At 41.2% G+C, this 18232-nt stretch overlaps 1 protein-coding gene across 3 annotated transcripts in view; it reads left to right on the forward strand.

Moving 5' to 3' along the window:
- SUCLA2 (succinate-CoA ligase ADP-forming subunit beta) overlaps positions 1 to 18232 on the forward strand; it is a 78241-nt gene that overhangs the window by 17880 nt on the left and 42129 nt on the right. Inside the window, exon 1 of one of the 3 annotated variants that reach the window (XM_079903449.1) lies at positions 11734 to 11895. The exons of 1 other annotated variant lie outside the window; for it this stretch is intronic. In XM_079903449.1, the coding sequence (XP_079759575.1) occupies positions 11806 to 11895 (90 nt within the window). In that variant the 5' untranslated portion in view covers positions 11734 to 11805. Of the gene's footprint in view, positions 1 to 11733; positions 11896 to 18232 lie in introns of those variants that run through there. One more of the 3 variants, XM_079903448.1, reaches the window with a different exon arrangement.

Genomic DNA, 18232 nt, shown 5'->3' on the forward strand with positions numbered 1-18232 from the left:
GATGTGAGCAACTGGAAAAGTATACTTGATATTAAGTTTCAAGAGGAGCAGGCTTGGGAAGGAAACTCAGGAGTTAAGTTTTGGACACGGTAAGTGTGAAATGTCTGTTGTACACAGAAGTGGAGATGCTGAATGGGTGCTGAATAGGTGCTGAATATATGAGTTTAGACTCTGGGGCAAGAAAGAGCTGGCTTGGAGAGGGAGAAGTGGGCATCATGATCATATTGATTATATTTAAAACTAAGAGGCTGAATGAGATCACCAAGGGCATGAGTGCATTTGGAAAAAGGGAATGGTACAAAACCTGAGTTTTGGTCAGAGAGATGTGGAGAAACCAACAAAGGAAACTAAGGAGATGCCAGAGAAATGGGAGGGAAACCAGTGGAACGTAGTATTCCAGAGACCTAGGGTACAGAGTGTTTCAAAGAGATTGATCAAATACTGCTGATAACCTGGTAAAGAGTACTGAGAAGTGACCCTTTGATTTAGCGATGTGGAGGTCAGAGGTGATCGTGATAAATGCAGTTTCAATGAAATGTAGAGGTGTGGGGAGGATCACCTTTGTGGGTACTAAAATCATGAAGAATTATCATTGGATGAGAGTGGGGAGGGGAACAGTGAACCAGGAACTAAAATCTTGAAGAAATAAGAGTGCATTAATCAGGGTAAAACACGGCTGTTATAACGGTGAAGGGGCTTAAACAATAAAAAAGTTTGTTTTTCTCATTTAATAGTCCCGATGTGAAACGTCTAGGCTGGTGGGGTACCTCTGATGTCTGGGGGGTCATCTAGGGATACAGATTGCTTACAAGCAGGTGTTCTGTCAGGTTCTAGAGCATCGTCATGGTCAAAGAGAAGAGCATTGAGTGGTCTGCTGAGATGTCTTCTGTTTACCATTTACCATCTTCATGGAGGCAATTTCTGCGATGTATCAATATTTTATTCCCTTTGGAGAAAATCTCCCAAACTTCAAGCCCACTCATGGGCCAGTTTCTGCAGTTCCCGATCCTGTCTCATATGTGAAGATTCCTGTTAAATTCAGCACGAGGCGTGGATTGGGGATGTGGATCAACAGAGGACAGGCTACAGACATATTAAGGAGGAAAAAGAGAAGCAGATCTTTGTTCCAGGGTAGAGCAGAGAGGAAATGTGGTATTGTGGGAAAAACTCTGCACTTGGAGTCAGAAAGTCTAGATCTGGATGCTAACTCCATCACTTACTAGCTAAGATGACAAGTTGTCATTTCTGTTAACTCAAATGATGCTTCCCTATGTGTGTGAAAAACAATACCAGCTTCACCTAACACCTCAAGAGGGCCTTGTGAAGGTCAAATGAGGTAAGGCATGAGAAATTATGTTGTAAGTTCCTACATAAACACAAATTCTTATTTTGTCATTATCATTTATGGCTTGACTAGTTTATTTCCTTCTGCAGCCGTTAAGTCTAACAGATCCATGAGGCCAAAACTATTTTCATAATAATACAAAGATTTGTTTGGTTTGTTTTTACCTTGTGCTGATATCTGCAGTGTTGATCAAAAGCTATGGTGGTTAAAACTTTTAGAACTTAGTAAGAATCAAGGTTTTGGCACAAAACCATAACGATAGTCATTAGTCTTTTAATTCTTCACCATGACACACATGTTATTATTAAAACAAGAAAGCACAAGCCTTGAGAACATCCTTGATGAAGCAGTAAAAACTATTAATTTCGTTAAAACTCAACCCACGAGTACATGTCTTTTTAATATTCTGTGTGATGAAATGGGATGTGTTCATGAAGTGCTTTTTGCTGCAGCGGGAGAATGATGGTTGTCTTGAGGAAAAGCAATTGTGGGAATGGGGCTGTGAGCTGAACTAGCAGCTTTTTTTTGTGGCTCATCAGTTTTACTTCAAGGAAGGAGTGATAGACAAACAGCGATTTTCAGATTTGGGTATTTAGTACATATTGTCTCAAAAATGAATGAAGTGAACCTGTCACTTCAAGGTAAACAACTGATACTCTTTGTTGTTAAAATCCTACAATTCAAGCTTTCAAATTAGAATTTTGGAAAACTTCTTATCTGCCACCCTGAGCTGGACAGCTTCCCAATATTTAAAGGCTTTTCTGATGAAATAAGTGGTGATATGAACAAATGTCATTGTAAAAATATTTCATAATGAATACGTCAATATTTGCAAATGCTACATAGCTCAGTGAACAAATACTTTTTCAAATGATCAATACATACTGGTACAAAGTCATGCATGGGTAAAGATTCTTTCAACATTTACAATAGATCAGTGGATTTCAAAATGACAGGCTGAAAAGTTTGTTGATATAGTTTCAGATTGTACGTTGCAGCACATCTTTAAGAAACTACCACTTGTTGAGTTTCAGTACAGTGTCAAAGACAAGTATCCATAATTATCTGAAAAGGCTAGTAAAATACTCCCCTCTTACCCAACTACATATCTGTACATATTTTCTTCATACACTTCAACCAAAACACATATTGCAGCAGACGGAATGCAGAAACAGATATGAGAATCTTGCTGTTTCATGTCTTCTATTAAGCCAGCCATTAAAGAGATTTGCAAAAAATGTAAATGCCACTCTTCTCACTAATGTTTTCTGTTTTGGAAACAGTTATTTTTCACAAAAAAGTACACTATTTATGTTAACATGCAATAGGTCATTATAGTTATTTTTAAAGTAAATCTAAATTTTCTCAGTTAAATCAAAATTAAGATGGTAAACATTGATAGATATAACCACATCAACAAAGACTCTTTGGGATCCTCACCAACTTTAAGGGTGTAAAAGCATTCTGAGACCAAAAAGTTTGAGAATTGCTGGTTTAGTCTGCTTTGCATAGCTAGCCTAGATTCTTACAATGATTATAAACTTACCTCCTTTGGAAATCTTGATCCTTATCAGGACCGGAGCCAAGGAGTTACGACTCACACCAGCTGGCATTGTTACTATTCATAGAAAATGGAGTAGACATTGGAGGCTTTCCCTTCACTTCTGTATCCTTCACTTAGGGTGCAATGGGCCGAAGAGTACAACAGCCCTTGACCATGGCCAGTAGCCAAAGGGAAGCCATTCTTCATGTTAATGAGATGGATTTCACCTTTTAAAACCAGCTGGAACTGTCTTATGGAGCGATTTTAGATAAGCTTTCCTAAACAAAGAAATTATTTCAAGGCTTATTTAGAATAGGATGTAGGTACAATTTTGATACCCCACACTCCAGTGAGGATTAAGTAAGCCTCTTTTGTCCGTTTTTCAATGGGGTTGTTTGTCTTCTTTTTCCTTTTAGTGCACTAATTATACAAATGTGTTAGAGTGCTACAGGTCAATCTACAATAATTAAAATTAAATTTAAGGTCTGAAGGAATTTATTTTCAAATGCCTGCTCACATCAACTGATGAGTATTATTTCATTTATCAAAGTTAGATACAACCTCAGAAAGGTAACGCAGAAGATGCAACAATTAATTCAGGTATATACTAGCTTCTATAGATTTGATAGAATATCATAGAAATGATACTTCTGTTTCACTTGATGCATAAATTCTATGAACAATTCCTGACCAATAGATAGGATGGCTGCAAACCATTTCTTAACAATTTTTCCCAATGCTTGGATCACACTTTGAAACACTTTGGTTATAATGCACTTACCCAAGGCCTTGCAATGCCATGATGAAATGTTCTACTATTTATCAGAGTAAGCTTTATAAAATTCTTGCTCAGATAATAAAAAGACAAGAAATTAAAATGACAAGTTTCCTTTACCAGTTAATTTCAAGATAAAATTCTTAAACTAAAAATTGATATTTACATTCAAATCAACAATCTGAAAATTATCCATGTGCCTGGCTAACCTGCTGTCTAATTTTAGATTAATTTCATTAATTAGGTCATTGACTTATTCAGTGAACATTTATTGAGTGTCCAAAATATGTAATTGACTCATAAACATCCTATGGTAATGAAAAAGACAAAACCCTCCTGCTTATGTTCTATATTCTAAGCATAATCATGTAATTCCTAAGTGGTTTATTTATTTGGAAACTTAGGACCTACAAATAAGAGTAATGATAACAGGGATTTCCCTGGTGGTCCAGTGGTTAAGACTCCGAGCTCCCACTGCAGGGGGCATGGGTTCGATCCCTGGTGAGGGAATTAAGATCCCGCATACTGCATGGTGTGGCCAAAAATAATAATAATAATAATAATGACAACAATAATAAGTAATATATTTTGAGAGCTATGTGCCAAGCACTGTTGTAAATGCTAAATATTTATGAATTTATTTGGCCCTCATGACAATCCACTGAAGTAGGTACTCAGCAGTCATCCTCAGCTTGTCAATGAAGACACTGAGGCACAGAGAAGTTAATGTCCAGCATCACATGGATTTCTTTTTTAACATCTTAATTGGCATCACATGGATTTTAATGGTAGAGCTGAAATTGTAGCCCAGGTTGTCTGGCTTTGTAGTCCATGCTCTTCACTACGACATTGCTCTGCTTGGATGGGCACTAAATGAATGAATAAATGAATGAATGAGTATCTAGTTTAGCCCTGGTACATAGCCAAGAATTGCATACCTAAACCTGGCCAGCAATCTTGCAAATGCATACCTCAACTAATAAGGGCCTCAGGCCTGTTGTAGCGACTAGCATCATGGCCAGAGGATGGACAGTATGCTCTACTTTCAGTTGGCACTGTCATGTTTGCACAGGAAAGAGAACTCATTTTCTATATTCAATACCTATCTCCACCTAGGTGTGCCGTTCTCCTTGGACAATGTCTCTCAGGAGTGGGGCATTGTTTTCTCTGACAGATCACAGGGCAGGCTGGTCAGGAAAAAGAATGATCATTTGTAACATCTAATACTTTGGTGTAGCTTTTCCGAATTTGTTAAAGAAACAAAGGAGAGCTAGCAGGGGTTTGGAAAGCCTTGGATTTGAGGAAACAACTTTAGTTTGTCCTGTGTTGGTTGTTGGGGGAATAAGGGATAATTTATGATGGTTTACAGAATGGGAGCACTTTAGTACCCAGAAGGGAACCCAGAGGATACCTAGCCCATTCTCTCATGTTACACATAAGAATCTGAAGCATGAGGTGGTTACTTGACTGCCCCAAGTTTACATTGCTAGGTAATGGGAAAAATCTGTTACCATTGCCAGATCCTCCCCTCCCCTGCATCTTAAAAAATTACTTTTTGCTCTTTGGAGTCCTAGGACAACTTAACAGAAGACAAAGATCACTATGGCAGATACTCCCTTGGAAGATTTTATTTTCCTACACTCAAAGAACCACATGAGAAACAGCCATTCTAGTGAGCTAAGCTGGTTTCAAACGTGTACTTTTTTTTTTTTTTTTTGCAGTACGCGGGCCTCTCACTGTTGTGGCCTCTCCCGTTGCGGAGCACAGGCTCTGGACGCACAGGCTCAGCGGCCATGGCTCACCGGCCCAGCCGCTCCGTGGCATGTGGGATCTTCCCGGACTGGGGCACGAACCCGCGTCCCCTGCATCGGCAGGTGGACTCTCAACCACTGGGCCACCAGGGAAGCCCTCAAAAGTGTACATTTTTGACAGACATTCAGCTCACAAGGAAATTCTTCTCCCAAAACATCACTGCACACTGTTCTAGTTTCAGCCTCTTCCTATCATCACACCCTCATTGTATCAGGGTGGGGGATGGAGGAAAGACAAATACTGTTCTTGCTGTGACTTCTGCCATTTACCCTGTATGTATATGTGTGTGTGTGTGTGTGTGTGTGTGTGTGTGTGTGTGTGTGTGTGTGTGTGTGTGTTGGGCAGGGGCTGGAGAGGAGGGAGACTGGATTCCCTTTTTATCTTCTTGGGCATTTTTTGTATTGTATGCTCTTTCCCACTAACTCACATTTCTGGTTTTACTAGTCATCTTGCTCCTTGGGTTTCTCTATTAGGTGAAACCTCAAGTTAACTTGCCCTTAATACTGCCTAGGGGAAGGGCAAAGAGCACTGAAGACAATGGGAGTAGAGTTATTTATAACAGGCGGCTCTACTTAATAACTAAACACAGAAAAACATAGCATTGTTTAATCTTGTAGTACCCTGGTACCACTCTTCTCCTATTTGGGGGGAGAAAATAAAATATAATCCATTTTTCAATAGAGACCATCCTACCAGAAATAGATCTGGATTCCAGAACTATTAACTTTGTATTTTTTTCATGTTCCTTCACAATTTGGGCTAACATTTGTTGAGCACTTACTCCAGCCACTATTTCAAGTACTTTTACCCAATTTAACTCATTTCATTTACATGATGACTTTAGGGCTGGTATTGATGTACACTTATTTTTTTTCACTATTGTGTGTGTGTGTGTGTGTGTGTATTTTTGGCCACAAGGCATGTGGGATCTTAGTTCCCAGACCAGGGATTGAAACTGCGCCCCCTGCATTGGAAATGTGGAGTCTTAACCACTGGACCGCCAGAGTAGTCCCTGTACATCTATTTTAAAGGTAGAGAAACTGAGGCATGAAAAGTTGAAGAAACTTTCCCAAAGTCATAAAGTGGTAAAGCCAGGATTTGTGTCCAGGCAGTCTAGCTCTATATTCCACACTATTATCCACATGCTAGATGCATGCATAATTGTGTCCTTTTCATTGTATCACATGTGTGTGATTAGTGCACTCACAAAAGGTGCATGTTCTGATGACAAATTGAAATTATCATGGAGTAATCACAGTTCAGGTAGACAGAAATAGAGTCGGGCGGCCATTGAGAATCTGGTCTCAGATACATCTCTGCATCACGGAAAACCTGAACTTTCTTTGAACTGTACCAGACCTAAGGACACCACCAGCTGTATTCAGAATAACGCCTGCCAGCTGCAAACTTATGGTCTCGAGGTCTTCCCTTGTAACTATGCCACTATTTTGGACCCCAACCAATTGTTACTTACCAAGCACCCTTACTTCTTGCCATCTCCAATTATAACTGTTGATACACAATTCATGTAACTATCATTTATAGATTAAACTAAGATTTTGAGATGAGGAGATCATTCCGGATTATGGTTGGCCCTAAATGTACATGTATCCTTATAAGAGAAAAGCAGAAGGAGATTTGACACAGATAGAAGAGAAGGAGGCAGAGGTTGAAGTAACGTGGCTACAGGCTAAGAAGTGCCAGTATCCACCAGAAGCTGGAAAAGTCAAGGAACAGATTTTCCCCTAAATCTTCCAGACGGAGCATGTCCCTGCTGACACCTTCAATTTGGCCCAATGATAAGGATTTTGGGCTTCTGGTTTCAGAACTGAGGATTAATGTCTGTTGTTTTAAAGCCACCAAGTTTGTGGCAATGTGTTACAGCAGCTATTGGAAGTGAATACACCCACGTTTACAAATGTAGAACCTGAAACTCAGGGAGAGTAAAAACCTTGTTTAAGACCATACTGCTAGCAGGTGGCCAAACTGGAATTCAAATCCAGGTCTATTGACTTTAAATCCAATGCTCATCCGCGGATGCCTCCTCCCTTGCTGAGCTCCTTCCCTCAGTGAGACAGAGAGGATCATAGAAAGAGCAAGACAGAAGTGATTGTCACCTTTGGGTGCTTATCAGAGATATTAGGGGAACTTTTACAAAATACCACTCTAGGACCCACCCTGGACAACTGAATTAGACTCTTTGGTGGTGGGGCCCAAGTAAAGGTATTTTTAAAAGCTCTCCACGTGATGCTAGGGGCAGCCAAGGTTGAGAACCAGCGGTGCAGTGATTCCAAGTTCATTCCATATATTCATGTTTATGAAAATATTTGTATATTTTTCTACATTTGAATTTGAATTCTATTATTAACTGTTATTGCATCAGTGCCAGAAACTTACCCTTTGTTAAATTAGGATCTCTCTCTCTCCCTCCTCTTTAGATCCAGGAGATACGTGCAGGACAGATCAGCAGGGAACATCTAGTCCTTGGCATATACTTAACTAAGCTGGCATACACTGATACACCCTCTTCTTGTATGCTCTGGGTCATTTCTCCTTACAGGTCTATCCTTTCTTGTTCTGGCCTGCTGGCTCTCCATGCTTGTCAACATAACTCTCAAGGGTTCAGAAAGCCCTTGTAGACTTTCGCAAATCCTGAGAATATTATTCAGCTCCATCTGCAGGGGTGCACCAGCCTGCCAGAGGTTTCCACCCCTGTGCCATCCCTGTACTCAAGGGATTTTGAATCTCCCTCCAGTGCTCCTTGTTTTAGATTCCAGAATCTCTTTGGGGGTGGAATTGCCTTTTGTCCTGGAGACAGTGGCATTGGCAAGTACACAGCAAGGGGACCTTCCTCAAGGAACCACCAGACAGTGTCTTGCTTCCCTTCTACTCTCCTGCCCATTGTCTCGAGGGGCAAGGTAATTCCAATTCTATTTCTGAGGCATAAACCTTCCTTGAGTCCTACTGGACTTTGACTTAAAGTTCAGTCTCTTGCAATTCAAGGCTCTTAAACTTGCAATTCAAAACCTGTCCTCTGCTGGTCTGCACTATCATTTTTTTCTTTAGGTGATGAATACTTTTATCTAAATGGTGTGAAAGGTAAAGGATTAAAGAAGAAGATTTGAATCTCAGTTGTTTGAATTTGAATCTCAAATTCTCATCCTGCCACCCAGAATTGGGTTCAAATATTGTGCTGCAACAGCCAAGTAAAAGCTGTGACACTGGGCAAGTTACTTACTGTTTCTGAGCCTCAGTTTTCCTTTATGTAAAATGCAGGATTTGTTGTGAGGATTAATATGCAAATGTATGTTTCTCTCTCTGTTGCCACTGCCATTCAAGGGTGGGCTAGATGAGGTTTCTCCTTCTACCATTTCTGAGGCTTCAAGAGAACTAAGAGAAATCTTGTGTAAACATCCAGCTGTCCCATGTTGTGTTACTGATCTTCCTTCACCCCCAAACTTTAGTTCAAGGGACTGTATATATCTGGTTAGTTTCTTTCTCTTGCAGAGGTTGGATGTGTAAAATGGAGTAAGATGAAAACCAGAGAATTCTGAAAATGTCTCACGGCAAAATAAAGGATGGGGAAAAAAAGAAAAAAGAAAGAAAATGGATGTAAGAATCTGGCACTAGAAACTAAGTGTTCAGTAGATGGCTGTTATTCATCTTAGCCCTCAGAAGTTTGGGGTAAGCAGATATGTTGCAAGTTGTTTCTACAGCACTTTGTAATTGTATTAATTCTATAGTTAACAATAGGACAGTTTAGCTAAGGCTTTGCTCTGGGCATTGAAATGTAGAGGGTGTAAACCTTTAATGTTTTTAAAAAACTGTGAAAATTTTAATTTAAAAATTAAAATTAAATTTCCCTCAGGAAATTTCTTTTGCCTTTCTTCCTGCATACCATCCTACCATTAATCACCTAGTAAAAGGAAGAGACAGACAAAGTGGGAGACTAAAGGTTAAGGATAGGAATGCCATTGTACCCGAAGAACAATTCTTCCTCTCCCCTCTTCCTCAAGGATTCTCCCTCCTACCTCTCCCAACTTAAAAAAAAAAAGCAAACCAAGACCTCAGCGTCTATTTTCCTTAATCACACTCTGCTATCCTTTACTGCTCATTACTAGTTTCTAAGATCCTTGTAGATAAGGACTGCACAAGTTTTTGCTGTGCAAAAAGTAGTTTCTTGATAAAATGATTTTATTTTTTAAGGCTCGTTGTGTAGTGGTGAAGCACTTAGCAGGTATGACGCCCATCATCATTTTGCCTACCTATCTAGAGGTACAGAGCTCTGAGCACAGCCAAGAAATGCTGTGGGACGAGTTTGCTGCCACCTCCTTGCCTACACTTCCAAAGGAGCTGGGGCCCATGGGACCTGCATGTGCTCTCTCTCACTCCTCCTATTCCCTACTTCTGCTGTTGCTGTTCTCGTTTTTGAGCTAGTATTGCAGAGGGCACGGCAGTGGAGATGTTTTCTTTAATGAATCACCTATGACCGACGTGAAGCTTGTGAAGCCAAGTTAACCCAGTCAGGATCCTAGCCGGGCTATAGCATTACATCTTATTTTAGTATGCTGACTTATTCTGGGTTTACCCACGTGCCCTTTAAATAGCTGGCCTTGGACTCAGATGGTTGGTGGTACTTGGTAGCTCAACTACTGTGTCTACTGTCAATTAAAAAGAGCTGGCTTGAAAATAAGTATAAGCTCTATTCGTATCTGATGGGATAGCTGTTCCTAACAGAAACCGGTAGGTCTCAATGCTGGGTTTTGGGACATTATCCAGATTTTATTTGATTGGTTAGATTGGGCAGTAGAAAGGTGGAGCAAGAGACATATGAACTGCTAATGTCTGTTTCCCCTCTTCCTGTTTCAAACTGCACAAAATATCAATTAGCGATGAAAGGAGCCTTGAGATCAGTCCCCGCATGAGTGTCAATGAAACAATAAAGTCTTTGAGAAAGTCCTACCTTTAAGAACCTAAGAGATTTGGGTGGGGGGGGGGGAAGGGGGGATGCAAAAAGCTCCTTTCCATTCCCTAATTCAATAGGCTGCTTGTTTTAGATTCACTTTTTCTTTGCACAGTGCTGTTCTGTGGATCGGGTCACTGTGCATCAGAGGTAGGTGCCAGAGCCTGGCTAATGTCTGTCAGCAACGCCCACTTACTCTTAGGTTAAGATCTTGCCCACAGAAATCGCTTTGACACATTTTAAAGCTCACTGTTCAGAGCAGAATAGGCACCCAGTCATTTGTCCAGTGGTCAACTCTTTGGTGGGGCACATGTCATCTCAGGGTTTTCCATGCACAATGTGTGCATGTGATTCACCTGCAGAACTCTAAGAAATACAGATGCCCTGACTCCACTCCTTAGATGGGTTCTGGTGAAAGTATTTTTTAAAAAAGCTTCCCAGGTGATTCTGATACATCTTCTGGGTTGGTAATGTGGATAGCGAATGTTGTCCCCCATTCCACTTACTCAAGGATCAAGCCATCATCAGCCACCGGAGCCCCGGACACACACACCTCCTCTCCTGGGTGTGCCCCGAGGGGAATTCAGGATGGAGAAAAACAGGAAGCATTCTGTGCTCTGGATACTGGTCCTAGTTAGTTAAGATGCATTTCTGAGGAATAATTTCAACGAACCCAGATCCTTGCATCTTCCCATACCTAGAAAGGCACTAAAATCATTAACTTGAGATGTCTGCTCTTTGTGATTAGCAGTGATCCTTTTACGTTCGACTACATGTTTTTTTTTTCCCCACCAAAAAACTCCTGTACAACCTGGCTCCTCCCTTACATTTTTGGAGCAGTTCCTCAGAGCTGAGAGGTGTCTCCCGGCAACAGTTCTCAGTAACCAGTGGCTGAGCATCTTCTCTTAGAGGACAGAACCGCTCTGTTTTACTCACTGCTGTATCCCAAAGCTCAACTGCAGTGTTTGGCACAAAACCGACATGCAGTTCTTATTTTCTGAATCTTAAAGAGATGAGGCACCTGAGGCTCAGAGAACTTAAGATCACACAGGTGGTGGCGCTAGTCGTCTCCCTATTACATTTCGCTAGGAAAACTTCAGGTTGCTGAGCGATGGCCGAAGGTCGTTTATTGAGGCTGCGGTGAACAGTTACAAAGGTCGAAGTTTGCTCTACGCCCGCCAAGCCCAGCTTCTCAGGAGCAATTCCTGCTTTGCCTGCCTGGGGCGAGCCGCCGCAGCAGTTAACCCTAGACTCCGCCCCATGGGCGGGGCCAGGGGCGGTCCGCGTGTCGGGAGCCGCTGCGTCGGCAGCCGCCTAGAGCTTCTGCGTCTGCGCGCGGCGCCCAGGAGCCTGGGTCGGACTCAGAAATGGCGGCCTCCATGTTCTACAGCCGGCTCTTGGCTGCCGCCACCCTTAGGAGCCACCGGTCCCGGACGGCGCTGCGGGCCGCTGCCCAGGTATTGCGGCCCAGCCCGCCCTCGCTTTGAGGGTCGGCAGGAGAAAGGGCGAGGTGGGGGACTGGCTCCTGTGGGCGAGGTGTGAGGGGGTCCGGGGCCCGGTTCGGGGTCACTCCGCAGTCGGTGACATTGGGTATCAGGGGGTGCCCCGCCGAGCCGGCGGGCGGCTTGCCCGGGAGTGCTGCCCGCCAGGACTGCGAGCGGGCTCTTGTTTGCGCTTTTCTGTTCCAGGCTTAAGTTTGCGAGGAGCTCCAGCATTCTGGCGAGGGCTGCTCACCCAGTTATTGAGGGGGCGGCGGGGAGCCAGGGTGGGCTCCGTGTGGAGAGGTGGCGGCCGGACGCTTTCTCCTGCTGCTCCGGCGTCCGGCGCGGTGGGCCGAGGTTTCTGCGGCCCCTCTTTGGGGAGGGGGAAAATGCCCTTCAGATGTACTTTTGTGTCTCTTGGAAGCTGTCACACGTAGGAGTGGCTTCACAGAACCAGCCGTGCTTGCTGACTGGCCTTTTCTGGGACGAGGCCGGGAAGTTTCCCATCTCCGCCAAGTAGTGGTGTACTGTTCTGTTTAATAGCGGTAATGACATGATGTTTACCAGCTTACCAACTGGGGAAATAAGATAGTCTTTTGGATCACTTCATTTTTGCATGGAATATAGTATAATAGACGCAGGGTGTGTGCGTGTGTGTGTGTGTATAATAGACGCAGGATATGTGTGTGTGTGTTTATGATAGACGCAGGGTGTGTGTGTGTGTAAGTGTGTAAGTAACGGAGCAAGGGCTTGTGTGCCCGTGGCACAGAAAGCGAAACTGTCAGGGGTTGTTTGCAGCAAAGTAAGCGTTTATTTGCAGCGCGCCAAGCAAGGGAGTGTGAGACAAGACACAAATCCACTACAACTTGGTCTTTGAGTTAGGAGTTGTTTTTAAAGGGGAAGAACAAAGAAGCTGGGATTAATCATTGGCTTGTGTAACTTCTGTGACATTTCTTAATTCTAGTTTCAGAGGGTCAGGTTGTCTCCTGTTTATGGTTCTCTGGCCAAATGGTCCATGGCTTGGGGGCCTATTAGCTCGTCTTGCCCTGGAGAAACAACCTGAGTTTGTACTTTAATGATGGTATCTGCAATAGCAGTTTTAGTGCATTAATGATGTTATCAACACAGCAATTTTAGTCATTTGACTCTGGTTGATCAGTGTTCAGTTAGCACAGGATTGAAGTTGGAGGGGACAAGAAAGGGAATAAGCTTTTGGGTAGAGAGATTAATCATAAGTTCAGTAAGGGAACTTGGTTGTAGGAGGGCTCAGTTGGAGCATTTATTGTAGGCCAGGGACTGTGCCAAGCATTTTACATGTAATCTCTCAGTAGGCTTTTCAGCAACACTGTAAGTCAGTCATTAATTTCCACATCATTGATGGAGAAACCTTGGCTAAGAGAACGAGTAATTTGGTCTAGGTCACCAAGCAGGTGAGGTCATAGCTGAGGCTTAATTCCAGAAGTGTCTGGCTCTAAAACCTGTGTGCTTGAATCTGCTCTACGGTTTTTCCTAGAGCACAAGAATTAATTCTTTCCAACATTGACACTGATAAACTTGTGGAAGGGCATGATTAGCTTCCTAAGTCAATTCCAGAATTTTAGGTTGTGTTCTGAAGTGACCTCAGACATGTCGTAAATGAATTGATTTAGACTTTTTTTTTTCTTTTTAAAGCTATTCATACTTTCAACCTAGTGAATTCTGTGAGTTTGCTTCTTAATAGGAGAAGTGATACTTTTTTGGCCTTGAACTTCCCTCTTATGGGTCTTAAAGGGGGCTGTCTAGTTTTTAGAAAATGAGACTTTGGTGAACAAATATGTTTCCATTCTTAACATTGTTTTTATACTTTTGGAAATTTACCTTTAAAAGTCTTTATCTCTCCATATAGAGATGCCTATTATATTGTCTTAAACACCTTCTCTTCCACCCTCACATTAAGTAATATAGCTTTAGAGTTTGGAATCACCTTAGTCTAACCCCTTGCTTTTTTTTAAATTTAATTTTTGTCTTATATTGGAGTATAGTTAATTTACAGTGTTGTGTTAGATTCAGGTGTACAGCTAAGTGATTCATTTATACATATATCCATTATTTTTCAAACTCTCTTCCCATACAAGTTATTACAGAATATTGAGTAGAGTTCCCTGTGCTATACAGTAGGTCCTTATTGATTATCTATTTTATATATAGTAGTGTGTATATGTCAATCCCTATCTCCTAATTTATCGCTCCACCTCCCCCACCCCCACCCCCAACGTTTCGCCTTTGGTAACCATAAGTTTGTTTTCTGTGTCTGTGAGTCTGTTTCTGTTTTGTAAATAAGTTCATTTGTATCAATTTTTTTGTTTTTTAGATTCCGCATGTAAGTGATATGATATGGTATTTGTCTCTCTCTGTCTGACAGACTTCACTTAGTATGATAATCTTTAGGTCCATCCATGTTGCTGCAAATGGCATTATTTCATTCTTTTTTTATGGCTGAGTAGTATTTCATTGTATATGTGTACCACATCTTCTTTATCCATTCGTCTTTCGATGGACATTTAGGTTGCTTCCACGTCTTGGCTATTGTAAATGGTGCTGCAGTGAAAATTGGGTCTAACCTCGTGCTTTTGTACATGGGGACATAGAGGTGCAGGGCCTAAGGAATCTTGTTCAAGGTCACCCACTGAGTTTAGCAAATTCTCTTAAACATTTTGTTTAGTTCTCTGACCCTTTTCCAGTTTCTCTGTATCTTTTGTCCAGTGTATATTTGGTAAAAATAGTTCAGGTTAAATAATTTAAGGTATCTTCTTGTTTGTTGTGAATCATACTCCCCAGTAACTACATTTTTCCACTTTTGACTAAGTATTATTTAAACTAGGTATGTGATTGGATAGGTGGTGGGGTAGGAATTTGGCCAGGAATTTGTGGCCTTTTGGCAGTAGGAGTCTTCTAAGTGATAATATCAGGAAAGAAAAATACTTAAATGTGGGAATCTTTGTGATTATGCAGTGATTTGTATTACCAACATAATTCACAGCTGATGATATTTCAAGTTACAACTTCTAGTGGTGCAAGGAAAGGATTATCAAAATATTTCAGATATTTAAAAAAAACTTTAAAGTGGTATAAAAAGCTATCAGCAATACCTTATGAGTACTACTAATTCTTTGTAAATAAAGATATTTGAAAATACATATAGATATTTGAAAGAAACCATAAAAATAAACTTAGAGTTTTTTCTTTTCTTTTTTTTTTTTTTTTTTTTTGCTGTACGCGGGCCTCTCACTGTCGTGGCCTCTCCCGTTGCGGAGCACAAGCTCCGGACGTGCAGGCTCAGCGGCCATGGCTCACGGGCCCAGCCGCTCTGCGGCATGTGGGATCTTCCCGGACCGGGGCACGAACCCATGTCCCCTGCATCGGCAGGCGGACTCTCAACCACTGTACCACCTGGGAAGCCCTATACTTACAGTTTTGCATCATGGATTTATCCTCAGCCTTTTTTGGAAAAATTTCAAACTGATAGGTATGTTCCAGCCAGTACATTGAACACCCGTATTGCCTTCACCTACATTTAACTTTATGCCACATTTGCTTTATCTTTAAAAAAATTATATGATATGTATGTATGTATAAATTATATTCATTTATTTTTGCTGAACCGTTTGAAAGTAAGTTGCAGGTATCATGGCACTTCTTCACCCTTAGATGTTTCAGTGTATGTCTCTTAAGAATAAGGACATTCTCCTAAATAACCACAATATAGTTATCATACTTAGGAAATTTAAAATTGCTGAAATACTTATATCTAGTGTGTAAGTCAGATTCACATTTCCCCAGTTGTCCCCAAAGTGTCCTCTATAAATGTTAGATTTTTTTTTTTTTTAACTAGGATCAGGCCTCTATGGTATTTTTTTCTGGTCTGTCCAGCTAATTAGGTGCCACTTAGTGACTGTGATTGCTCTTATATGTGTTGCAGCTGTTTATTTATACATCTGTGAACTCTGTGGTTGGCCTCATTCTTTATGTGTTCCTGGTAGTGTCTGGTATATAGGCATTCAAAAATGTTTCAGTGTATGACTATTTTCGTCAAGCTTATGCTAGGTACTCCCCCTTTCCCCCTTATTTTTATTATTTTGAGGTATAGTTTATGTACAGCAAAGTGCATAATTTATGTACAACTTCAGTGGATAGCTAGATTAATTTTTACGTAGGTGTCCATGTACATAATGGTGTAGCCACCATTCAGATCAAGATATACATACAGTGTTTTTAGCTCTCAGAAGGCACTCTCTTTACCAATACTCACCAACAGAAGGTAACCACTTATTCTGACTTCCATCACTGTATGTTAATTCTGACTGGGTCCGAACTATATAAAAAGAAATCATATAAGTATGTATTCTTGTGTCTGTCTTCTTTCCCTTAAAATTATATTTGTGAGATTAATCCATTGTTTTGTGAGCAGTAGGTTTTTTCTTTTTTGCTCTGTAGTATTCTATTATATTAATATACTACAATTTACCCATTCTTCTATTGATGGGCAATTGAGTCATTTCCATTTTTTTGTCTATATGAATAAGCCTGCTATGAGCATTCTTATATATGCCTTTTGATAGATTAAGCACTCATTTCTGTTGAGTATATACCCAGGAATGAGATTTCACAAGGTAGATGTATACTGAAGTTTGGGAAGTTGTTGGTTTTTAATATTAAAGTGAAACTAAATCAGGGAATTGAGCTACCCAAGAGAAATGTTATCCAGGATTTTAGCTTACCAGATGAATCAGAAATAGCTTGCTATTCTATGTGATTGATTTGTTAGACTAGTGGTTCTCAAACTGTAGCGTGCTTAAGAATCAGCTGAATAACTGTTTACAAGTGCAGATTTCTTGTGGCCCAGTCCAGAGGCTCTGATTTTATAGATGAAAGGGGGACCCTGGAATCTGCATTTTTAGAGGCATTCCCAGGTAATTTTGATGCAGACTTTTCTCTTTAAGAATCAGACTGTTTTGGGCTTCCCTGGTGGCACAGTGGTTGAGAGTCCGCCTGCCGATGCAGGGGATATGGGTTCGTGCCTCGGTCCTGGAAGATCCCACATGCCGTGGAGTGGCTGGGCCTGTGAGCCATGGCCGCTGAGCCTGCGCGTCTGGAGCCTGTGCTCCGCAACGGGAGAGGCCACAACAGTGAGAGGCCCGCGTACTGCAAAAAAAAAAAAAAAAAAAGAATCAGACTGTTTTGTATAAGATTTCTTTGAATTCAGTTTTTATGATACTGTTTCGTATGTACAACGTTTCAGTATTCTGTATTCTGTGTGGAGATAATGGGAATGTATGGGTGGATAACATTTAAATGTGTGATTCCAGTGCAGTTTTCCAAGGCTTTCATAGCACTTAATTTGTTCTACATATTGCCATATAAAGTTGATAGGATTGAGGAGTTTGAAAAAAGGGAGGGAGGTGTTTCTGTGTGTTGTTAATGATGGGCTAAGACTACGCTTTGACTTAGTGGAGCTTTGCGACCATAGATGCTAGAGATCTTCCTGATTGCATCCTTCCTTCAATAATTCTCATTGTTGTGGCCTTGCCACCGGTGGCTGACAGCTCTCATAGTCATTTGTCTTTCATCAGTGACTTATTCAGCTGGTAGAGGGACACCTTATTTGTTTCCTACTTATTTCTTTTTGAAAAAATAATTCTTACTCAGCTCTACTGAGGGATATTTTAGTGGAGAAAACTCCTCCAGCTGTATGAAATAGCACATCTTATTTTTTTATTTTCTATCTCCTTACTCTTATTACTACTGTTTGATGTATTTTGTTTATTGTCTCTGCCTCCTCCTCCCCCCGACACACAAATACACACTAGATTGTAAGCTTTAGGTGCAAGGGTTTTGTTGGGTTCACCTCACTATTTCCAGTGTCTAGGTGCTCAGTAAGTTTTTGAATGAATGAATGTTCACGTAGATTGAAAAAGGGAAGTTTGTAGGGCATTTCTTTCTTGGAAGCTTTCGCAGTCCAGTTGTGAAGGACATACACCTGAACTGGGTTTGTAAAGGAGACACCAGTTAAAGGAATCATTTAGAAGGAATGCATTAAAGATGATGTTGCAGATTGGTTCTCTGAGCTGTAATTTGCAGACTATTAGATGGAGAGTTTCATGGAGGAAGTTTACTAGAAAGTGATCTCTGGATCAACAACTGTGGGAGAGTGAAGGAAGGAGGACTGAATAGAGGGAGTCATAGAACTGTGGTGCAGTGCATTGGGGACCTCTGCTCTTCCTATGGAAGGTCTGCAGCTAGGATGGTCCTGAATTGTCCCAAATTGGGGTGAGGT

This window comes from Stenella coeruleoalba, assembly GCF_951394435.1.
Source record: "Stenella coeruleoalba genome assembly, chromosome: 18".
Classification (NCBI taxonomy): Eukaryota; Metazoa; Chordata; class Mammalia; order Artiodactyla; family Delphinidae; genus Stenella; species Stenella coeruleoalba.